This window comes from Phaethon aethereus (assembly GCF_964289735.1).
Source record: "Phaethon aethereus genome assembly, chromosome: 5".
NCBI lineage: Eukaryota > Metazoa > Chordata > Aves > Phaethontiformes > Phaethontidae > Phaethon > Phaethon aethereus.
In genome coordinates, this window is record NC_138579.1 from 53,728,869 (window position 1) to 53,753,951 (window position 25,083).

The 25,083-nt window shown below is 41.7% G+C and overlaps 1 protein-coding gene across 2 annotated transcripts in view; it reads left to right on the forward strand.

The window, feature by feature from the left end:
• The window catches only part of BRSK2 (BR serine/threonine kinase 2), a 321,648-nt gene that overhangs the window by 277,619 nt on the left and 18,946 nt on the right, over positions 1-25,083 (forward strand). For both annotated transcript variants that reach the window (XM_082000492.1, XM_082000493.1), the window contains exons 13-18: positions 9,193-9,253; positions 13,532-13,739; positions 14,890-14,938; positions 19,646-19,769; positions 21,725-21,905; positions 22,593-22,682. In XM_082000492.1, the coding sequence (XP_081856618.1) occupies positions 9,193-9,253; positions 13,532-13,739; positions 14,890-14,938; positions 19,646-19,769; positions 21,725-21,905; positions 22,593-22,682 (713 nt within the window). The remainder of the gene's footprint in view (positions 1-9,192; positions 9,254-13,531; positions 13,740-14,889; positions 14,939-19,645; positions 19,770-21,724; positions 21,906-22,592; positions 22,683-25,083) is intronic.

The window sequence follows — 25,083 nt, forward strand, 5'->3', positions numbered from 1 at the left end:
GGCGTGATGGAAGACATGCAGGCCACCAGATTTAGGGCATTTAAGTGGACTTATGTGGATCCATGAACAAAAAACAAAGTTTAGACTTTTGCGAAGGTGGACATGTTGTTCCTAAAATTTCAGTCTCAGAGGAAGAGAATTTTTTCTAATGTTAAAAGGTGGCATGCTAGTGGATAATTTTTCATCAAAATGTAATCTGTATGCATTTTGGACAAACACTTAGCTTACCCTAAGGCTAGGAGTGTTCCATATGATTCAAAAAGGGGGAAGCAGTGGGTTCCTTAAAGGAACCTATGGACTTGGCAAACCATTCTTTTTTCCATTTCCCCTTTTAATAGAAACCTTTCTATTTAAAGGTAAATGTGGCCTTTAAGCCTGAGGAGACTTGCAGAATGTGTGAGGGACAGCCCCTGTTTTGGCCTTTTGCAGGCTGAGGCAGTCCTTTGCGGGCAGTGTTTCAAGTCTTGAACCTGCCACAATGAAGAACATCATGCATCTGCAGGAGAGATTGTGCCTCACTCTCTTTAAGATGCCAAGGTAGGAACAAGCATTGGACCCGAACTGTTAGAAACCTCTAAGTTTCAGAGCCACAAAGAAGTAGTGGTTATACAGTCTTTAGTGGCTGGGCTTTCCTGGACTGTTACCATAGACATGGAAATTCCTGTTCCTTTCTCCAATTCCCCCTCTACATAAGTTCTGTTCTTGAACATGTGGCATTTCTTGCATTAAAAGTTAGTCTGAAACTACTCCAAAGATGAGCTTTTCCACCATAATTAAAATTCAGGTCCGGTAAGAGAAGTACAGAAATTTTATCTGTGACAGAAGGGTCTTTCAGCAGATGTTCCCAGCACCATTTATTGTCCCTCTGTCCTTCTCTAGCAGCTGCTACAGCTGTGTTAGGAGCAGAGGAAATGACCCTTCAGTAGCTGCTGGGGGAATTTCTTAAATACACATGGGGATTTTGTGTTCCCTCTCAAATGTGATATTTTTCAGAGTACAGGAGGAGAAGGTTAGGGATCTGCATGAGGATCACTCAGGGTCCTTCTCAGTGAAGGACCAGGCTGATTTTTGGAGGATCACATTCGCTGTGGTCTTACTTCCCTCCCACTTCTGAGTTAGGACAAAGGACCTCAGTGATGGGAAAGTGAGAGGACCTGGATTCTGGATCTGTGCACAGCCACATGAAAGAAAGGGATAGGCAGCAAAGAGAACCCCAGCAAAATGGGGCCAGCTAATCATGGTGGCCATTAAATTTTTGGCCAGTGTTTAATTATCCAACTTTATGATGTCTTTTTTTAAAGGAATACTGCATCTTTAAGGGTCCCTTCCCTCTAGATGCACATGGTTGTCTTAGTAGCTGAGGCCACTGTCCCTTTCTTTTCTTTTTCTTTCTTTCTGACTTTCTCTTTCACCCCCTTTTTCAGTGCTTCTCTTCTTCTGTATCTGGGTTGCTGCAGCTCCGTAGTTCACTTGCTTCAGTATTGTAGGGAATGCACATGTCTGCGCTTCTGGGTCTATTGTGTCCTGGGATTGTTCATTTTTTTTCAACTGCATTTCCCTCTTCCTTTTCCCTATTGTCAATTTGCTTTCCATTCTCTTTGTTAACCTCTTCAGTGCCTTCCCTGTTGGGAAAATGACTTGAAAGAAAAATTAATCAATCTTCCAGCACCCATTCTATTTACATTTTAATATTCTGCATGTGTGAATATGGGTGTATTTTCTGTATAAATATACACAAGCGTTCCAATATACGATGAGTGTCAATTTGCTCTTCTCAGTTACATCACTGTAGATAGATTTGTACGGGTACAATTGAGGACAGCGTTTGTCCCTAAATATATACATATATATGTATTTGTATATATATGAATTAGATCTTACCCAAGTTTGCACTCCAGGCTGAAATACAAACGGAGTGTCACTCAAACACATGAAAAAGAACTTACTGTAATGCTTCTTTCCACTTCTCTATCAATGCGTAGCACAACAGCTTTTTCTTTCTATTCTAACTATGTTTTAATTTTAACTTTTCTCAAAACTGCCTTGGGTTGCCCAGCGCAACATTTGCAGTGTTGATGTAACCGGAAGCATGGCTAGTGCACTGAGCAGTAAACTGTGAAATCTGCTGGGCATATATTAAATTTGGCATTTCTGTTGGTGACCGTCTTGTGGAGAATGGATTTTCCTCACCCAGCCGGAGGTAACTTTGGCAGCTTGGGAGCCTGTTATTGAAAATGGCAAGGATGAGAGAGAGAAAGGGACAGAGAGCAAAAAAAAGCACTGCATCCAACTTGAGAATAATTTGGCTTAATAACACCCCAGATTATTTTTTTGTATTTCTGATCTAATCTAATCTTTCTTAATGTGAAAAGGTGGTGACTCTTTCCTGAGTTTGCTTACCTGACCCCCTGAAAACTTAATAACCTGACTATTCTTTTCAATTTTGAATGCTTTCTTTAGTCGTGAAAAATTAAGAATACTGAAGTTTTTGATTGTCACTAGGCTTCAAAGTCAAAATTCCAGAGATCCATTCTGCTTTTAGAGTTGCTGTTTCAGACTGTTTTCAGCACAGCATTGATTTATTCTCCATTCACATTTGAAAGATTTTCTTTGCAACCTTTAAGACCCAGAGACTGAATTTATTTTAAATGAAAAATGAGATCCTGGAGCACAAGATGGCATCCACAGAGATAAGTGCTGGGTTGCTGAGCTGGTATGTTCTAGCTGATCTGAATCCTGACTATAAGACCATCATGATTAATAAGCCAGTATCAAAGCCGATTCACAGCTTGAGCTACAATCTTGTACCCTGGGCTCCCAAGCTGGCTCAGAAATGCATGCTTTAATAACCAATACATTTCACAGTTCATTTGTGGCAAAAAAAGTACTTCTTACCAGGCCAGCTTGGGGGACAGAGGGACACTTACACTGAGCAAACTGGGGACAAAAAGAACAATTTCCTTGATAACAGTCTGATATAATTGTGCCTTATGTAAGAGGCAGAAAAGAGATGCAGCAAGAACCCCGTTGCTCTGCTGACTGCTTTTATTGGGATTTGGCTGGGAGTTACTTTTTACAGCCTTAGTATGTCCCTCTCCTTATTCCCCAGTGTCAACGTTGGATATGTCTGCACTATTGTGAGCAGGACAAAAGTTATCTTCTGGTAAATGAAACTGTCCCCCTAGTGTTCCTGGTCTCTGAAGACATGGGCACCGGTGGCAATAATTATGACCGTTCAGTTCTCCGAACAGTATTTCACTCTGCTTTTCCTACTCTTCTCTCCACCTGCCTCCACATCCCTCCCTCTTTCTTTCTCTCTCTCCCTCTCTCTTCATTTTCCCTTTCCGAGGATGGCGAGTGCTGATCCATTGGGGTAAGCTCTAGTTTTGGATTATTCCTGTTACGGGACTTGTGTATCTTGTAGAGAACCTTTTCATTTGCAGTTTACAAAGACAATACAGACTGATATACTTCAGTGAATGAGGAGGCTTTACGGCAGGGGGAGAGAGAGAGAGAGATGTGGGAAGAAGCATTTTTGGTGCTTTTGTGTGTGTTTGTGTGCTTCTATGTTGGAGTCACACTCCATATAATTTACTTCTGGGTTCTTTTTTGTTCTCTTGTTTGTCTCTCAGTTTCAATGTCTGTGGGCACAGAGAACTATCCTCAGACACTTGCAGGTACCAGGACACCTTCTGAGAGTGAAACCCTCTTCTCCATTTAGCGCTTTTTGTATCTGTTTGGTACCCTCCAGTTAATTTTGATCTTAATTGATCCTTTTTTCTTTTTTTTTTAAGATGAAGTTGACTCCCATCCATGTTATTAAAAAAAAAGCTGGGTATTCCCTATCTTTTTAGTGTATGTTTTTGTAAGAGGTGAACAGATAGCCCTAGAGACAGATAGATCTTCAAAGCTCTTTATTTTCAATAAAGGCGATATAGGTACAACTAGGAATGCAGTCACGCTTCAAATTAAAGTTCCATTTATAAATACTTGACAGAAGGAGAATATTTTGCTAATAAATTACTTAATAAAAACATTGTAATAGATCACTACAGACTACAGCAAAAGCTTGCTGAGAGGGTACATATTGAGAAAGCTAATTAGCACCATTAACATTTACTTCTCATGTTTGTAGCGTGTTTTTACTATTTATTAATTCTTTCTAAACCATTTATAAATGGAACTTAAGTATAATTGGCCAATTAAGGAGGGTGTTTAACATTACCCTCTGTGCGCACTGAAAGGCAGCAGAGGTGTGTTACCAACATCTGTGGTCCTTTCTCTGTACTTTTTGTAGGGCTTCATCTTACAAGCAGTTTTTACCATGAGTAGACCTTCTGACTTAAACATAAGTATTCCCAGTAAGAGGTGTTAATATTATTTCGACGGTTGGGACTGTAAGACAGTGGAGCATAAGATATTCTATTCATATTCCCTAGATCAGGGAGCAAGGAAGCACGGTTTTTATCTTTTGGACACCCAAGAGTAATAGTGATGAAATGTTGTAACACGCAATACCTGACTGCTCACCTATTGCAGATTAATTCAGGTCATTTTCAGAGGTCTCATACCCTGAAATGCAGTTTAGAATTTTTTTGTTTTATTTGAGTGAGCAAGCAAAGAAGGAGTGTCAAATTCCACCCAATTTATGCTTGAAGCAAATAAGAGGTTGGCTGGATATTTTGGGAATGACTTTCAAAACTACATGTGGAATCAAACCAATTCGAAATTTCTAAGGCATTTCACCCAGGGACACAAGTCTGATGCATTACTGCATGCTGCATGCATGCTGCAGGCTCCTCTTCTTGGAAGCATGGCTCCAGCTTGACCAGCTAAGAGGCTGAGGCTGTATTCAGCATCCTGGTAAAACTGTGCTATGAAAGCAAGTTCTGCTGGGACTGCAACAAGGTACCAAACTCCCCTTTGATTGTAAGAAAAATTTTTGAGAGATGGTTATTCAGGTTATGCCAAATCTGACCCAAATGTTTAATGCTGACTGTCAAGCCTTTATGCTCTACTGGTGTGTACTAGCAGATGCACTGTTCAAAGCACTTGAAAATTAATCTAAGTGAAGGGCTATAGAGAGGTGCTCTGTACACGTGCTACATGCATAGTACGGTTACCAGGTCAACTGTGCTTTTCCTTCTCATTTCTCTCAGCCTACACCTCAGCAGTGTGAGGCTTCAGCCCTTCATCTCTTAGAGCTCTCTAAAAAATCTGCAGTCCTCTGAAACCAGCTGAAACTTGATTCCAGCTCCTCAATTTCACCAGCAAGAGACCACTAACGTGAATTTGGCCTCACATGGCTTCCCTTTTGAGAGCAGCTGCCTAAAATGAGTAAAAAATTACTTTAAAACAAAAGACCTTTTAGCTTTGATACTTCAAAGTATCAAATAGATTGAATAAGGTATAAAATCATCACATCTACAAGCTGCAGCCCACACATGCACATTTTGTTTCAGTCCTTGGCCTCTCTCTTTCATAGCTCAGACGTTTCCAGATTATTGTCAATCTATGAGATGGGAGGAATAGCCTGCAATGAATGGTCTCAGTGCCCACCTTATGTTTAGAGTGCCCTCTGCATCTTCCCCCTCCTAAACCCTGGGACTAGCTCCCTAATGTGGTTTTTTTTAATTCCTCCCTCCAGGCATGGCAAAACCAATACGTCACTTTGGGAGGGACTAAAGAGTCTCTTCTTGGGTCTCTAAATCTGGCAGTTGTGTTTGAGGGAATGCTCTTTATCCGAGCAACTGCATTGACTTTTCTGCTTGTATTTTCAATAACTTTTGGATGGCTTCCATTGAGTTAGCGTCCAAGCATATAGCAATGCAAAACACAGAGCAAAATGTGTCACGCACAGCGTTTGTAGTTTCCTAGATTGTTGCATTTAGTATTAAGTTATTGGAAAAATTACAGATTTAGTAATTCCAATGACATTTAATGCCTGTAGAGACTCTTAGGAGGTTACTCACTAATAGATATTTCCCCCTAAATAAATTTAGGTCGTAGCCATAGAGATAAGATGATGTCGTGTTTTTCTCCTCTTTCAACATACAAGATCATACAGGGTCTGCCATACTAATGTGCTGCCTGTAGGGCCTCAAACTTTCATTTTCTGGTGAAAGGAATAAAAATTTAAATTCTCTCTGTTCTTTCATTACAGTATTTCAGCATAATGCAACATTTTCATTACTTTCTTTTGGCCCTGTCCCAGTTCTGTCCACCTGACTCTGAGATACAGGAGCAGTGCATGTGGCCATTTTTTTAAAAACTGAATTCTAGCATTTCCCAGCTAAGATGATCTTGATGGAAGGGACAAATCTGTCATTTTTGCTTGTGAGCATTTTTGTACTGGAGTATAGAAACTGCCACTGTACTGAGTTTTTATAGCCAGCTTGGGAACTATGTCCCGTTTGTAAAGATAAATTACGGGAGATTCATTAAATTGAAGATGATGCAAGGAAGATCTCCTCACTCTGGGTGTCATAGCCCATACCAGCACTCTCTTGGAAAGAGGAAGAGTTTTGAAAATGTACAGCTTTCTTTTCACCCCAACACCTAAAATTAACCCAGGATTCTTTAAACTCTTTCCACTGCTCCTATATACGATTTCCAGTGTGGACAAACTAAAACTTGCTATAGGGCCTACTTCACTTCTTACGTATTTTGCATGTAAATCAGCAGCAGAAATAGAGCTTGTTTCATAGCAATCATATGGATACTGAATGCTTTTGCAGGAGGATTTCACACTAACTCTCTCTTCTGTCCCCTACCTCAGGCTCCTAGGCTGGATGAAAACACAGTACACAACAACTCTTTTTCAAATATTGCTTCCAATAAGGAACTGGGAGTTGGGAGGTGGGGCCTGCTGTGCTTTGCCCTCTGTGTGTGTGGTGGTTTCTGTAAAAAAATAGAAGGCAGTGGGGTTGGGAGGGGAGAATTCAGGACTGTTGGAAACACCTGATTGCAAAGAGGAAATAGCAGATTGGAACTTTTAATCAAGTATCCTGGAATTCAGGTGAGTGTCAGAGAGGACTTTCCCACTACAATTAGGAGCCAGTGGGAACATCTCCTAGTGGGAGTTTAACTCCTAAGTAGGTGTTTAACTGCATCTCTGGGCACCTCAATGCCTTCCATATTTGTCCAAGATAATCTGTAGGCTCCTCTTGTAGTTTATGGTTTGGAAGAAGCCTTTCCTGATGTCTCACACAAGGGAGATTTTAACTAAATGGACTTCCCTTACGCACAACACATCTGTGTTGCACTCAGTTACTTCAGTTATAGGAGAGGCACATAAAATAGCCTTTCAAAAGTGGAGCAGATGGTTCTCTCCTTAAAATTACTTTGCATAAACCTTTCAGTGCCCCAGATCTTGATGGTACAAATTCAGGTTTAATCTAGTGCAAAAGAATGCCAAGACTGAGCTTCTAGTTTTTGACTGCTGTACGATGATGGGCAGACTGCAGCAGGGTACAAGGAGGACTGTACGTGGGGAGTTTCTGCATAGAATGAGTGCCCCAGATTTTCGTGGTACAAATTTGGATTTAATCTGGCAAAAAAGCATGCTGGGACTGGGCTTCTGGGTTTCACCTATTTACTGTGATGGACAAACTGCAATGAGATACAAAGAAAACCATCAGTGAGTAGTTTCTCTAAAGGATACAAACAGAGAGAACAGGACCTGCCATTGTGTTCAGTTGTAGCTTACTCTTTCCTTGGAAATATGTCCTCTTTTGCAGTTCACATATTTTTTTATAATTCCACTGCTGAAATTCATGTAGTAATATATGTCTGGGAGACCATTTTAGAAACTGATTTTTTTGTTTTATTCTTCTATGATGGCAGAATAGAGTAAACTGAGATAGTTTATAGTCAAAATTTGTTTTACATTGTCTTATATATAAGCTGACATTAACTATCTGACCTATATAAATTTTAAATATATATACATGTACACACACGCATAGACACCTACATATACACATACACACATTGACTCTGTTTTCCAAGCATCTACAGGACTTCATCTTTTCATGTTTGTTATGTGAAGGCAAGTAATTGCTTTCATTGCTCTTACTATAGGTGAAACATTGGTAGGTTTGCTACATTGACATGTTGCGTGGTGGTTGTTGAACAGCTAGGTTCTTAGCCAAGTCCTTTCCTATAAGATGTTTCAGTCTTCCAGACAACTTTCCTTCTATTTAAAAAAGATAGAAAGCAGCTGCCTCTGGGGCTTATTCATTTACAGCCACACGGAGGGTGATTTTTCCTGCTGGGCGCCCTCCTCCTGGAAACTTCTGCTGCTGAAATGTTTGTGCATTTCACCTGTCTGCCCTTTCAGCACGTTTAGCATAGCACATTGGTACGTTTTATTGTCTACAGCTGACATTTTTCATAGGTGGCTTTTGCTGGAGAACATAAGAGCATTACAGTATAGGTGACCTTGTCAGCAAATAGAAGGACAGTTTATTCTCCCTTCACTGGCCTCTTTTTGAGGGCACCTGGGCTGTTATCTTGATATTAGTAAAGTCATCAACAACAGCAGAACTCATTATCCATAGAGAAGACCTGGCTTGTTTAATGCAACAGCAGGAAATCTTACTGAAGAGCAGAGATGTGAAATCCATCAGTGAGAGGCTGGAAAGGGCTAAGCCAATGTGAGCTTGATTTGTGGGAAGTCATCACATAGGAAACAATTGTGCGCCTGAGTCATGGAGGCTTGTTTTTTTAATTAATATCTGGAAGAATCACAGAATCCCCTACCTTTGTGCCTTGTACGCACGGTGCTTTTCCACGTTGCTCATGACAGAGAACGTCTCATTCTGTGTCCACCAGCACTGTGCAGAAAAGAATTCTCAGCACCAACATGAATGTCTTGACAGTCCTTTTTGAATTCAGCAGTTCGGCTTGCACAGGTCAGACGTAGTAGCTTCCATGTGCTAGATGACCAAAAAAAAGGTAGCAACTCCCTTAATGAAAAGTAGTATCCTCCCTGAGGCAACCGCATTTCTTTGTTTTGAGGGTGGGACAACAGAAAAAGGTGACAGTAGTGAAAGGAAAGAGTCATGTGCTTTTCCAGTGACAGCCTCCCTCCTCTTCCTCACTTCATACCTGTGCCTGTGGTGGCTGGTGTTCAGGGTTATTACTTGTCCAGGTTTTCTGAGGGCTCTTTTCCTTATTGTGTCCATTCAGGTCTCGGTCAATCAGCGGAGCATCATCTGGGCTCTCCACCAGTCCTCTCAGCAGTCCAAGGGTAAGTGGTGCTGCTTCAAGATTGTTGGTCCAATTCACTCACACATGCTTGATGCTTTTCGACATCTGTTGCTGCAGAGCCGTGGCTCTTAGCTGGGATGTTTCGTTTTTCCTTGGCAGCTTGTAAATTTTCATGGGTGGTGAGGGAAATGTTATTTACAAATGCAAGCATGTCTCATACATGTTCCCTGCACTGTTACAAGGGATCTCACTGTGCCCTTGCCCTTTTTCGGTCTCATAAGCACAAAACACTGCCATATCCAGCTGAGGTCTGTATACAGCATGGTTTCAGACCAAATATCAGGAACTATTTCACAGCTACCTTCAATCAGGTCACAAGAGAGCACCAAACCATGCTGGTTACAACCAGCTTGATTCTGTTTGCCTCAGAATAACTTGTATTAGAAAGTCAGAGAAAATAAATTATATGAATTTGAGGGCTAGCAAAATTAAAAGGAAATTAAGAAGTTGACTAATTAAGATGAGAAAAAAATGCTCAAACCCCTATAAATAAGGTACATTCACATGCCCTTATTCAATATAGTCAACTAAATACTGATACTCAACTAATACTGATACTCAACTAGTACAAAACATGCTTGATAGTACATGTGTTGCAAAGTTATTACAGTTTCTAAGTGCAATGACAGGCCTCCCTCTCCTTGGTAACTTCTTTAGGGATAAGAGTGAGTATTCCTAGTGTCTGACAAAGTCAGCTTAGTCACTTCAAGACTGCAGTCTTTACAAAAGTCTAGACCTCATTAAGAAGTCTACAGGGCTATGGCCATCCATGTTACCTATTTGTCTGGCCCAGAGTTTTTGGAGGATTTCTGCATACTTCTCATGACTTCATGAGAAGATGCCATCCCCCACTGGAAATGGATATATTCCATGTGTTAGGGTATGGATACACCTATGGATCTACTCTTAGGTACATGAAGATAACATCAGTATTCCAAGTATTTAAAATTTTAATTCCCTGGTAACATTGTGTGTAATTCTTATGCATAAAGACACACTGTTGGGTGTAGGTTTATAGGCTAGTAAAGCTTCCAGCTCCTTGCTTGATTGTACTATTTTCTGAAACATATTCTGGGCTTCTGTCAGTTGTTACACTGTTTTGCAACTGGCAAAAATGTGTGTGTGAAACAGTGAAGATCCATTTCCTTGTTTCTGCACTGGGACTCCTCCTGGATATCAGTGGAATGAAGCAGAGGTCTGAGAACTCTTACGCCACTGCAAAATGTACTGAAAAAGAGCATGGAAATAGTTTTGTGCACAAAATAAGCATCCAGTGCAGCAAACCTAAGTCTTGATCTCATAAATTGATCTCTTGGGATCAATTTCTGACATCGCAGTAGGACTGCTTCAAAGAATAAGGATGACAAGAGCTATTCCATAGTTGCTCTATCTTACCATTATTACTTAATAGGCAGTTGATTAATTCAAATTAAAAGTCTTCAAAGGGATTTAGCAACCAGATGGCATTTTCAGCAGATCATAACAATATTAAGGAAGGTCAAATTTGAGTCTTAAAAGGAAACATTGGAATAAAAATGGTATTTTTTAAAAACATCCTTACCTATGCTTCTAATAGCACTTTAGATTATTGAAAGAGAACATACTTTAAAAAGCAAATACATATTTCACTGTATGCACTGCTTAGGTTCAGTTCTATTGAGGAATTGAATTCAAGAGCAACTAGGAGTTCTTCTCACAAGATCTTGCTAGTGTTGTTCCCCTTTGCACCAGCTGAAATATAGACCTAATTTTGTTCTTTATTACATTACTAAAAATGTAGTAATTAAGGGTGCCCTTTCAGATTCTTAGTGGATTGAGTGGGAGTTGAATTTGCCTTTATTTCTTTCAAATTTGTTTCTCAAACAATCATACAAATAAGATACAAAAATTGCAAGGAAACATTTACAATCAATAGTCTTTGACTTTTATCTGTTGGTGTCATTTGCAAATGGATAATAGCCAGATGCTGATAGTGACTTCCATAAATTAACCATTTTCCTCATCTTTTCCCCTTCCTTTCTCACTGGTGATCAGAATTTACCAACATGGCAGACTTTAGTTTAACTTTACAATCCTAATAATAATACAAATGTTTTGATGTAGTGATTTTCTTTTAATTTTGGTGTCCTAACTCTAAGGTCTTTAAAGTAATTACAAAACATTGATGCAAAGAATTGTAGGACTTAGGTCTTAAATACATTTCTGCATTTTTTTAAATATAGCAACATTGTGCTAATCCATCAAACCCAGAAATTAAACTCACTAGTGAGTGTGCTTACCCGGGACTGAGATTTGAGGCATGGTTACGTGTATATGGTATGTCTGCACAGTGCTTGGTTACGGCTTTTAGGTGTTCAGAATGGATAATAATAATAATAATAATAATAATAATAATAATGGTGATAAATACTTTATAATAGGTAATAATTCAGAGAAATTGTAATCTGAGTGCAGACCAAAGCTAAAAATCTTGAGTAGCGCTTTCTATTTTTGCAATTCTGCCAGTACTTGTCATCTAAGGTGTTAACAGCAATGTTTTGTAAGACCATTTGTTTTGTTTTAAATGTGATTTTTAGCTTGCTAATATCCCTTTAAAGGGTTTCTACCCCCCCAAGTCTGTGTATTGCTGTTTGCCGTCTACGTATGAATGCTTTCCCAAAACACCTCTAACGTATAAATGCACTTGTTTGGGAAAAAAAATTCATAATCCCATTTTTGATAACTCGGTGATGGATTATGAACTTTGGTTGTCTTTTTCTTTTTAAACTGTGTCTTACGAAACAATGGGTCACCCCGCCCCCTCCATAGAATTGTGACTTAATGGCAAATATTGCTGTGACTTTATGACAGAAATTCCGATTATCAAGCTGTCCTCCAATGCGATGAGGGATGTTGCAGGAGAAGCATGAATTCTGACAGGAAGTATCATCTCTTCCCAGATAAGCAAATTTGCCAGTTCTCTCTGACATTTTTGCTGTAGCTGTTTACAAATCAAACACCAACCTGAGTTCATATTTTTCTCGTGGTGGTGTGTGCTCTGAAGCCTCCAGGTGAACGCTGAGCAGTTTAACCTTCCAGGCCAGGGCAGGAGTGTGGATGCCCATGTGGCATCGCCCTCCCGCTTCCCCCGCTTTCTGCAGTGGGTGGCTGCAACCGGGGTGTGCATTAGCCAGAGTCAGGGGTAAAGAGGAAGGAAAGAGGTTCTGACTGGTGTGTGCAGTAACCTGTGTGTATCGCCTACCACTCCGTGTGTATCACACACCTGTTTCGAGTTTCATCTCTCTGCTGGGTTTGCATATGGGCACTCGGAGCTGAAAGAGGTGGTCCCATTCTTGGCACATCTCAATTTGTCTGTGGCTTGAGTGGTTCTTCTTCCCCTTCCTCACCTCCCTACAGCATCGTGCTTCTCTCACTGCAGGGCAATCAGAACAATCCCAGAGAGATGGCATTTCTCTCTTCTTTTTACTTTCTTTCATGTTGGTTTTTTCTTTTACTTTTCCTTTGTTTTACTTTTCTTTCTGTTGTTTTCCTTTGCTGACACGTGGTTGGTTAATATGATGAAGCCTGTTATGACACTGTTGTTCTTGCTGCTGCCGCTGCTGCTGTTGTTGATTATGCTGTGTTCCCAGCTAACTGCATGTCTTTTTTTTGTTTTTTGTTTGTTTGTTTTTGTTTCTTTGCAAAATCCCTCCCCCCCACTACCCCTTCACCTCCATCTCTTGTGTCTCCTTGTGACATGGTGCATCTTTGTGACTCGGTTGGATTTTATTCTGGCTTTCCTTTCTCTGCTCGCCCGCTCTATGCGTATTTCACTGTTTTTGATGTGCATGGACACTCTGCGTCTGTCTTGTAGCCTATCAGAAAGTTCTTCATCCCCCCTCAGACCTCAGACCTCCCTTTCTCTGCCCGACCCCAAGTCTCCCTGGACCCTGATGCTTGTAGGAACGCCTCCAGGCCTGGACATGTACTCCAACCAAAGCCAGCACTTCAGCCCAACCCAAAGACGCAGACTTTGCCATCCAAGAGCAAATTGGCCGAAAAACCACTCCAGTCTACTAAATCCAACCCACTCCCTACCAGCAATACCAGCACCCCCTCTTCCCAGAACAGCCCTGTGCAGAATGCTCAGGGCCGCTCGCCTGCTGCCGGCTTTAACCCACAGCTGGCTGTTCCTAAAGTGCAGACCAACCCTATGTCTCCTGTTAGATTGCTCCCTTCTAGTACTGACCCAAGCACCAAATCTATCCCCATCATACAGGTCACCCCTCACCCCTCTCCAAGGGGAAGTCCCCTCCCTACCCCCAAGGGGACACCTGTCCATACGCCAAAGGAGAGCCCAGCAGGCACACCCAACCCAACACCACCATCCAGCCCCAGCATTGGAGGAATGCCATGGAGGACACGGCTCAACTCAATCAAGAATAGTTTCCTGGGGTCTCCTCGCTTCCATCGCCGGAAATTGCAAGGTGAGTACTCACCCAGATGTACAGGGTGGTTCTGATTTGGGCAGACATTCAGCAGCAAGTTGATACCTCTCTGTGTCTCTGCAAATTTCATGTACTGAGGACTGAATATTGGTATTGAAAATGAGAGTGATAGCATCAGCCAGACCTAACCCAAGACACACATCAGCAGGCTCTGTCATGCTCTGCACCTGCTCCAACAGCATCTCCTGAGCCCTCTTCACACTCTAGCCATACAGCTCTTCCTATCCTTGTGGTGGCTCTTACAGCAGAAGAAAATTTTATCTTCAGGTTCTCCACTCTTTTTGTCAGAGAACCTAGAGCTCTGCCATTTCCCCTACGGCTGTACGCCGCTGCCTCTCCATAGCGACACGCTGAGCTTTCTGCTGAAAAAAGACAGCCAGTGGCAATAGGCTGAAATTGTCCTTCTGAAACACAGCTTGTTTGATCTTGGTTAATGCTTTTTTTACCTCCTTTGGTAATTGTTGTAAAAATTCCCTTAATACAATCACTTGTTTCATACCTGCTAGCCTATTTCAGTTTTCAGAGTCTCTAGAGTGTTGAGATGTGCAAAATTTTCTTCTTCAAGCTCCAGGTGGCTTTTTGCATTCAGGCAAAGGGCACCCAACATCCCATGCATTATCCTCAGATGTCATCAGCAGCTGTCCCAACACCCTGTGGTTTTACAGGGTGTTGGGATGTGATCCTGTGGGAGAGGAGGATTACAGCCATGGAATAGTTAGATTTTGAACTATGATGGTCAGGAACATTGGCTCTGAGATGGTCAGAGAACTGTGGAGAATTGCAGCAGTGACTGAGCTGCATCCAACTGGGCTTTGAAGCAACTGTAAAGCAATTAAATTGGCACGGTCTTTGCGTCTGAACCACAAACTGTTGAAGCCAGTGCAAGATTACGTAATGATTTAAGGAAGGGTAGGGTGAGCCTTGAAATGCAGCACTTGATTAGATACAGTGATGTAGAGACATATGACCAATGTTCAAATGTCAGAACTAGTCTGCAGAGGCAGTCGGCAAATGCAAGAGGGTGTAATGCCAGAATTGTTTCATTGGTATCAAAGCAGAAAATGGAAGATATACTGAATCATCAATTTCTTTTCTCCCTCCCTCTCTTTGGCTGTGCATGCATGGGCAGTACCTACACCAGAGGAGATGTCTAATTTAACCCCGGAATCATCTCCAGAGTAAGTAATTTGCCGGTACACTACTTTTTTTCCACCACAGACCAATGTCATTTCCTTGCCTGAATGTCATAGGGTGACATATGCCTGTTCTGGATCAGTATCTGACTGTAGCCTGTTATGCTCTGAGTGGGACAGAGATGTGAAATGGTTCTTCTGCTAAGGACCCTGAATAAAATTGATACCTCAGTAATGGCAGCGGAGTCGGCAGGTGATAAAACAGTCTCCCAGTATCCACCTCAGTTCCTCACGGCTTGCTGAATTTACTAGGTTTGTAACATGTTCATTCTCTCTTCTTTCATTTGGTTGTCAAGCAGATCACTCTTGGGGAGTGGAGAGGATCATCAGTAGCTTATACTGGCACTAACTATGCACTAAAAAGTCTCCCTCAGTACAGGAGAGTTTGCATGATCAGGACAACATGCAGAAGCCTCTGCTAAGATAATTCAGAGGAATCTTTGGCTGCGATAGCAAACACGGTGTTAATTCTGGGCAGCAGCACTGGGACATGCAGAAGCTCTTTCATATTCACCAAACTCATTCCTAAAAGTCAGTGTATATTTCAGCCATTTCACTGCACAAATGTGTGTCACTGCAAGGCAGGTTTGGAGGTCCCTGCCAGAGTGTGCTGCTTCAAACACTCCCTAATATATGCAACAGATGCCAAATTATTCCTTTTTATTTTCACAGCTTGTGTTTGTGCACCCAATGCCCATAGACCTACCCTGCCAACCAAGGCAATTTGGACTTCTGTCAAGATACTTTTGTGAAATATTCATGAGTTGTACATGGAAATTTTGGGCCCAAAGTTTTGTAATTGGTGACAATGGTATTGCCTTAACAACTTTCCCCACACTTGGCAGAATGGAGAGGGATAAAGACCTCAGGAGAGGGAGAAGTTGGGAATAGTAAAGGTCAGTAAAAGAAATCCAGGAAGAAAAATGGAATAAATTGTGTTTTCAACCCTTTGGAGCATTTACTAATGAAGAGGCATGAGAGAACTTCATAAAATGATCACATCCTTATCAAAGAAATACATAATACTCTCAACTTGAACGTTTTTAAGGCTGTTAAAGCAGAAAACCTTCAGAATTTAATTTCTTCTTTCCTCTCTTCTCCTCTCCTCTCCTATTCTCTTCATGTATGTATGTTGGTGGAAGTTTTTCTGTTAATTTATTGCCTTCTCTGCTTCCCACTCACTCTCTAAAAGCTGGTATCGAGAAGTAGTGCCTGTCATTTGAGGCAGTTTGGATGCAAGTCAAAGCCTAAGGCCCTTTTTTCTTTTTCTGTATAATTGCCAAATTAATGAGTTCAATTGGGTTGCACCCTGCAGTAAACACAATAAAAGTCATAAAAAATAATGAACTGGATTTTATTTTAACGATAGATGTCTTGTTGCTCAGTGCCCACTTCCACGTATCTTATTTTTTCTAGTATTTTCTTCCTTTCTGTAAGAAATAAGATGTCCTTACCAAGAGCTGTATTGACCTCATGGGTTGAATGATAAAAATACATGTCCTTGCTCTGGTACAGCATTCTTTAATGATTGCCATTTATTTAACAAACCTGATGATTAGGTAATACATTTTGACATGTCTGGGTAATGCTATTCTTTCTCACATGAAAAAGTCCTAGAAAATGTGTTAGGAATTACATTTAAAGAGACATAGCTCCAGCTGCTTTAAACCTGCAAAACTCCATTTGCTTGAGTAGAAATGCTGTTGTTTATGACAAGCGCGTAAACCTCTGGAGGTTACAGATCCATGCACTCTGGGGCAGATTGGGAAGACAGTGAGGCTCTCCAGAAGGCAATGCAGTCAGACACTCCAAAAGTAGGAAAACGAATATAGCAGTGAGAAATTTGGTGTGAATAAATAAAGCACCAGCCTCCATTTTCATGCTAATCTATTTGCTTTTTCATCAGCCGGACACCTGATTAGATTCCCTAGAGTAATCTACATACCCAGCCTCCCACACATATCTCCTATTTCCCTCCCCCTTAGGAGATTTGCCATGACAAGAGAAGATTGTTAATTTTAAGTACATTTTTTACTGCTTACAGCCTGATCTTGTGAGATGCTAGAGCACCTCATTCAGGGTACTGAGGATGCTTGATTCATACCCGTTTTAGCCCAAGTTAGTAGCAGTTGACACCTTCTAAGAGGAGGGGAACCTTTATTGTGTTGTTTTATTCCAAAGCTGCCCCTTCTTCTTCTGTGGGCCTATTCCCCGGGTGTACAGGCACAGCCAGTTCTGTTGATTTTGGGGAGAGAGCCAGTGCATGTGTGCTATGTCTTGATTCTGTTCATTCCAGAAACAGGAGAGGCCACTGGCACCTATTCCATCTCATGCGACACCAGCAAAATTATTTAGTGAATTCCAGTGATGTACAAGCTGGAGCATAGCCTAGGCTATCAGTGAATCTTCCAGAGTCAGTATTACTGGTGATAACCTTGCCAAAGAAAGGAGCCCAGCTGGACTCTGGAGACTCCAGACAAAGTTTCAAAGTTGAACCGAAGAAAACCTCCCTATGTACTGGGGCCCTTTTAACCTATGCTATGAGAGACCTATAAGTGAAGGGCCAACAAAACTAGTAATGAAAATACAAAAATGAAAAGCCAGATTTTAACATGGCAGACCTGCAATTAAATATGCACCCTTTTTCCAGGCCCAGCTTCCATGTGTGCCATACGCTGGACCCCTGGAGTCCATATAGCCAACCCCCGTTCAAATTATGATACATCCAAGCCTAAGACAACCAGCCGTTTTAGATGGATAACCAGGTGCTAATTTACTAATGAGCATAGACCCTTTACATGCAGGGAGCTATTGCCCCAGCTCTCCAGGGGCTTGCGGAGTTGTTATGATGTGTGCAAGACACATAAGCTAATTAGTATGTAATTTCCTTTCACACTCTAACCCTGGCTCCTTAACGACCCATTTAAATGAGAGGCCCTTTCTCTTTACTGCTCCCTATGCTAATCCCTGGCTCACCGGCTTAGTTACAGCTGCCTATGAATATTTTAGGGAGTGACGGTTTTCTAGCCCACTTTAATTGAGCGGGGTGCTTTAAGGTTTACCAAATTGCAAGTGAATCTTTCTGTACTCTTATTTTTGGTTGCCTGCAGTAAGTAGAAGCAAATGATTATTTGCACAGCTAAGCTGTCTTCCAGTTGTGGTCTTTCTACTGTGTGCATTAAAGGGGCAGTGAGATGACAGTTGTGTGATTCATGGAGCACTCTGGAATGGGGAATGAGTGCGAATTGCTGGACGCTGCTGAGGTCAAGCTTTGTTCTTTATCCCGAAGGTCTACACTTCAAATTAGTTTCCTAGTTTGCTCCTCTCTCTCCTAGTCTCTGCCCTTCCTCATTCTGCTTCAGTCTGAATCTTTGTTGCAGAAAGTGAATCTACTAATGACTCTTTCCAGCTGTTTACTGCTTTGCTGGAAAACTGATGTATAGTAATCCTTTTTACAGATGGCTCTCCTGGTCTGGAGAGACTGGACAGTAGGTTGTCTTCTTCTGTTGAGTGGTAAATGTCCACGAAAACAAGTGAAGGCTTATTGCTTGCCATACTGCGAACTGGATTTGTCATGGCACTGTAAAGTATCCTGTGGAGGAAAAAAACTGCAGTCTCTTGGTGGCAGGTCTCTTAATTTCTGACATTTTCATGCTAAGTTCTTCCCTACTAGAATATGTCTGATTTCAGTGGAATTTTCCCTGGGTTTAGGTTGGCCCAGCAATTGTCTGGCTGTATCTCATGGCTGACGGCATCTTCTCTCCCCTCAAAACCACACCTGTCAGAGGTGCTACCTTCAAGTTCTGGGTAGTGTCCCCCAATAACATTCATGTCCCTGCATTTTTCCTTCAGTTTGTTTAACTCAAAAGGGAATGTCAACAAAGGGCAATGAGATGGTAAAACAATAAGCAAAATCAAACATTTGCTGAAATCAGATGAAACCACCATGTGATGGTGAAAGGAACTGCGAAGTTGGACTGCTGTCAGTGTAAAGCCTGAACTGTGTTTTGCATGGTGTTGATAACTTCTCTTTTAGTACAGAAAATGCACTCCTTTGTAGGATGGCCAAAGTTCACTCGTTATATAGACACCCTGAATGGGACTGATGAATGGGACAGCTTTGTCCTGGCCCTCTGCATAGGAGTGGATATCACTCACAATTGGAGGTCCAGTGAAACCTGCAGCTTGCTTTAAAAAGCAAGATCCTGGGATGTACTGTCAGCCCAACAGGACACCTTCAGAAAAGGAACTTTACAAGTCAACACCAAAGGGGTTGATATTGGCTGGGAAGGAACTTAAAGCTCTGTGTTACCAGCATCCACATATTGTCACAAGAAATGGAGAGATCCCTGGAGACAAACTAGAAATGTGTCCGCTGGCTTATATGCACTTGATATATGCAGTATTGGTATATTGGCTCAGTCAAAAGAGTTACCATTGCTCCTGATTTTTCCTTGTTGCTCACACATGCTGCCAGAGTAACACTGTGTGGTCCATCATTTTAACGGTTTTCACTAAGTGAAATGTACTGGATGTTCTCTGATACTGTTTTCCACTTACTATTAGTAATAGTATCACATTTGGAGTGTTATCAAAACTTCCTTCTGCGGTTTTTAGTATTTTTTCTAGCTGTGGGTATGTAAGAAATAGTGCTCAATATTCTAAACCATCTCTTTCTTTTCATCACATCAGGCTTGCCAAAAAATCCTGGTTTGGTAACTTCATCAACCTGGAGAAAGAAGAACAGATTTTTGTGGTCATTAAGGACAAACCACTAAGCTCCATTAAGGCTGATATTGTCCACGCTTTCCTCTCGGTAAGTCAACCCAGCTGCCTCTTGGAGTCATTGCTCACTGGTCAGCTCCAGGACTCCTTGTGCCATATGTTACTGGGTAGGGTCTCTGCTCTTTCAAATGCATCCTCTGTAGATTTAATTTACATGGCCTGTTGATTCAGGCTTCTGCTGGACTCTGTCTGAATTTCTAACTGTAGATAATACTCGCTGAGGTGAGAAAAGATTTCAGCCTTCTTGGCAGGGTCACCAGCTTGCCATTGCTTAGACTACCACTGCAGTTAGAGCACACTGCTGGTGCGGTATCAAGGTAGTGATTTGCTGCTTTGTCAAACTAACCTTACAGTCACTGTCTGGGCATCAGATTGGATCTCCCTTTGCTGTGTATGCCCTCCACCACTTTAGTCAGACAAAAATCCTGTCTCACGTTTGCATTTGTTACTTTAAATCTCCTCTTCAATGCTGTATGGCAGAAAGAAGGGTAATTTCCTCTGGTGACTAGAGTTGTTGCAGATGCGGTTTATTTACAATCTCGGAAGCAGAGGGAAACTGTCATTTTTTCCTATAGAAAGTCCTTATTCTCAGTACCTAGAAGGACCAATGAAGAAAAAGTCAGCACAGTAAAGTTAATTTGAGAGATTTTTCAATTCAAGATAGTTGACAACATACTTAGACTTTTTTTCAATAGAATAAGACAAGGAGACAATTTCTTAAATCATGTGTTGTATTTATATAGTTTTCCACAAAATACTGCACTCCTTTGTAGTCTCTATGATGCTGCAATTAATTTCTTCCAGAGAAACAGCCATAATCCTTTTAACTGTACAGCATCCAAGGAACAAGTGCAGTATAGTAGCATGCATCAGACACTGGTGTCCATCTCAGATTGGTTTGAAGCAGCCATGTCACTATATCAGTTTCATGCATTTAGCTGTGCTTGTGGGTTTATATTGTGGTGTAGTGTGCACTACTGTCTATATTTGTGATCTTGTGCATACCCAGCATGTGTGGGTTGAGGTGTGATGTTGTGATTTGTGTGCAAACCCTATGAATCATCTCTTAGCACCAACTTCAAACTTAAATGCATTGTCACAGCCTGCTAAATAAATCCTTAAGGTCAGCTTCTCAAAGAACTCATCTTCATTTTTCTTCCTAAATTAGAGGCCAGATTTCCAAGTGATTTGGCTGGTGTTTTTTTAAATCTGGTCCTTTATAAAGCAATAAATAGAATGTGAGTGTGCTAAATTTTGGCAGGAACTGTGAATGGTAACTGCTTGAAAATTAGGCAGTTATGAAATTGTACCATGGGTCTGAAGATACAGATATTGGGTGATGCAAGAAAGCTTCTCAGAGTTCTTTCATGTATTGATAGGAGTTGTGGTTTGGGTAAGTTCTTTGCAGGCATGCTTTTCCTGTGGATATCCCAGACACTTGTCTAAGTGTCTGCTCTGTGTCCTGATGTCTATTTGATATCATAGAATCACCAAATAATTGAGGTTGGAAAGGACTTCAGGATGTCTCCTGCTCAAAACAGAATCATCTATGAGATCAGACCAAGCTACTCAGGTGTTTTTTTGGATCCAGTCTTATATGCCACTGACTTTTCTGGCACCTCCCTTAGTATCAGTTTTCACTCAGCAAAAGGCATTTCTCAAAACTGGTAGATGAGTAGGAAAGGAAAGACTGAGTGTATGAAGTTGCGCAATGTGTAAATTTATAAGCATGCTGGGTATTCCACCAATATTCAACCTTTAAATTTAGGTCAGTCCTGTAAGCAGCAGTGCATTCTTCTGCGGTGCCAAGCAACCTACACTCTTACTGATTTCACAAGAACACTCTGTACATTACAAATTCAAGTCCAGAAGCAAACCCAGAAAATCTTAGCGACTCTGGATATGTGTATTGTTCTAAATTGAATTTTGCAATTTTCTTCCCTTTGTGCTCTGGTTCTACTATCTCCTTCTACCACCCTGTTTCAGATTCCAAGCCTCAGTCACAGTGTCATCTCACAGACAAGTTTCCGTGCAGAATATAAGTCCACAGGCGGTCCTGCTGTCTTCCAGAAGCCAGTAAAGTTCCAGGTGGACATAACATACACAGAAGGGGGAGAAGCGCAGAAGGAGAACGGGATCTATTCTGTCACTTTCACACTCTTATCAGGTAACCATGGCAAAGCTGTAAAATGGGTGCAAGCTGGCTTTGTCCTTGCTGATACAGAGGCCTGAAAAGAGAGCTCTGCCAGGGAAAAGAATATAACTGTCTTGACCTCAGGGGAAAATTCAGACAAGGGCAAGGAAGACATCAGGAACAAAAATGGTGTTGATAGTGATGGAAATGCTGTGAGGGAAAGAGATTCCGAAAGAGATGAAATTGCCACCACCATGATTAGTGCTAAAATGGCTGCTCTGTGCATCAGAGTTGAAGTATCTCCCTGTACTGTCTCCCTATTTCACTCAAAGGTCTCAGTGTCTCAGCTGGGCACTGTGAGGCCACTGGTTTCTTCCTTCTGACAGAAACATGCAATCACCCTTTTCTTCTGGGTGGCCACATGCCCCCCACAGGGGTTAAAACAAACAAAAAACCCCCACCTTTTCTGTCCTCACAAAAGGAACTCGGAAGCCATCCTTCTCCTGTTAAACCAGCACACCACAGTCCCTGTTAACGTGAGGACTGCATAATAGTTCCTCAAAGCCATGCCTTTGGCTGAAGGACAGACACACCGTCAGTACACTCTTGGGGACAAGACTGAAGGGAAGATGCTTGTGATCCTTCCCCTCCAGCCTGGGTTGTATGAGGATTCGGCTCCCACTCCTCTCACAGACATTTGTGCCTCTTCTCTCCTCACAGGTCCAAGCCGTCGTTTTAAGAGGGTAGTAGAAACCATTCAGGCACAGTTGTTAAGCACACATGACCAGCCTTCAGTGCAGCAGTTATCAGGTAAGTAGTTTTTACTGTTAAGCACCTTGCTTCAGCAGGGACAGGAAGGTGAAGTGCCTCTGGGTACCAGGAGGCTGAGGGAGGCCATCCCTCTGATTACAGCAAGAAGCAAGCTCCATTCAGACAGAGCAGTAACTCCCTGCACCCACCCTACTCCTCCCTCTCTCATTCCCACTCCAGTGCTCCCAGTGCATTCCCCAGTTGAACAACTTCTGCCCTCCTCCTGCCCAAAGAGCCATTTGACCACTTCTCCATCAAAAGCTGCATCATCAATAGATCTTCCAAATTTCCTCCTGCTCCAAAATCTCCCAGAATAGGGACATGCTCTAGAATATACCTGATTTTCAAATCCTTCAGGCATGCTTTAGAAATATCCACCTTTGGATGGTCCCAGAACAAAGTTGAGAGCTACTTTTAACTTAGCCATTAACAGCAGCATTTTCAGATGGTCAGAAGGTGGCTAGTAGTTTCCAGTACTGTGGTCAAATTCTTGGCCCAATACTGTGGTAGCACAAATCATATACTAAGGTTCTGCAGAAGCTACATTTTATCTATTTTTAATGTAAATTTCAATTCCTCATGGTGGTAAAGAAAGCCTTGCGTGTGTGACCCTGTGCAATGACATCAATCTGAATCTGCAGGCAGCCTGAATTGATAATACAGAATCTGGCCTCATCCCACCATCATGTAGCAAATGTTCACTCTGAACACAAACACACACAAGAAGAAATCAGTCTTAAATCTTCTATCCTTTAAAAGGACAGAACAAAGGAAGAAAGTGAAAACTGAAAATGTACAGAAGCTTAGCTATTGGGAGTGCTTCAAAGAAGGAAAAGTGGGGAGAACCAGAAAGAATGTACAGATACAGGGAAGAAATAGGAGCAAGGCAGAGAGCAGAGGATGCAGGAAGAAGACAAAGAGGCAGGACGAGTGGGAAGAATTTTCCCATTGTATGATGATGAAAAGGTAGTAAATAAATATTATACATACGAGCTTGACCTTTGTGTGAACCAGCCAAGACAAAAGTGGAGGAATGAAGTTGGCATTGCATCCTGCAGTTAAATCCCAAATGTCGTTGGCTCATTGCACATATGGGTTACATCTTTCTGGACTAAGTGTGGCTTTAACAGCTGAAGATAAAATAACTCCATCTAGAAGAGTGTATGCTCACTAGATGACAGAGAATTGTGCTTAATTCAGGAAGTACTACTTTCCACTTTGCTTTTGCCCCCCAGAACTGCCTGACCTTCTGCAGGCTGGATTGCAAGGGTGCCCAGCACATGGGTTATTCTGTTAGGAAACAGGAAAGATGAGGATACTAGAACTAGGGTTGATTCAGGTTTTTCTGTCTGCACTTTTGAAATTAAATCAAACGCAAGGAAGGAGCCAGAATTTTCTGCCAGCCCTTCCTCTTGGGAAATGCTGGGGCCAAGTGGGAGCGAGGGAAATGAAATAGAAAAGCATCTTCTGAGTCTACTTCATATTACCCCTGCTGCATGAACAACATTCAAGCATTCCTTGTTTCTTAGGGACAGAAACTTTCTGGTGAGGAAAAAACTGTTAAAAAGTAAATAACATGGTGATGTCTCTTAAATTCTTCACCATCGTATGTGCTAGCTACTGAGTCTCTCTAGAAGGACTTGGACCCCGTTGCACACTTGCATGTGAAGCAGGGTATCTCCCTAAGAAAGTCATATTATAGCAGAAATAAAAATTATTCATCTGACAAAGGCTCAGGGAGATGTTTAGGGCAAACTGTGCTGTGAGAAATGTATCTGACTTACAGTTTTGCTCTGATTCTGGAATGGAGGAATATTACACACACAGAATCTCTTTCTACTGCCTAAAGCTACATGAGGGCATGTTGTTCTAGCAGGGAAAACCCAGCCTGATCTTTAACGCCAGAGTGGAACAGATAACTCCACATGGAGCAAAACCAAAATGAATGGTCTCTTGAAATTTAAAAATGGGAATTCCCTCATCCAGGGAGTTATCCAGGCAAGACAGCTCACAAGGGACAGGGTGTCAAACTATCCTGTATCATATCACCTGACCTGATCAGGAATATGCAAGTCTCTTGAAAAAGAGAGAAGTAACTCAACCTGAAAAATTTCAGTTGGAGCAGAGTACAAAGAAAAGAGAAAAGGAAGGTGGGAAAAATGATTGTTACCAAGAAAAGTGAATCAAAGTAGGGAGGCCCTGTGGTTCACATCCCCAGCCAGTGAGAAAGTAAGGGGAAATAAAAGGATAACGGGACAGCAAGAGTTCACACTCAGCACCTCGCTTAGCTGGGTGGCTGTAGTTGGGAAGAGTTGTGCAAGAGCTTCCTAGAAATTGCCATGGTATTACTCAGCATTTCTTACTAGAATCAAGGCAAATTCTTCTCTGTTTCTCTTCTTCT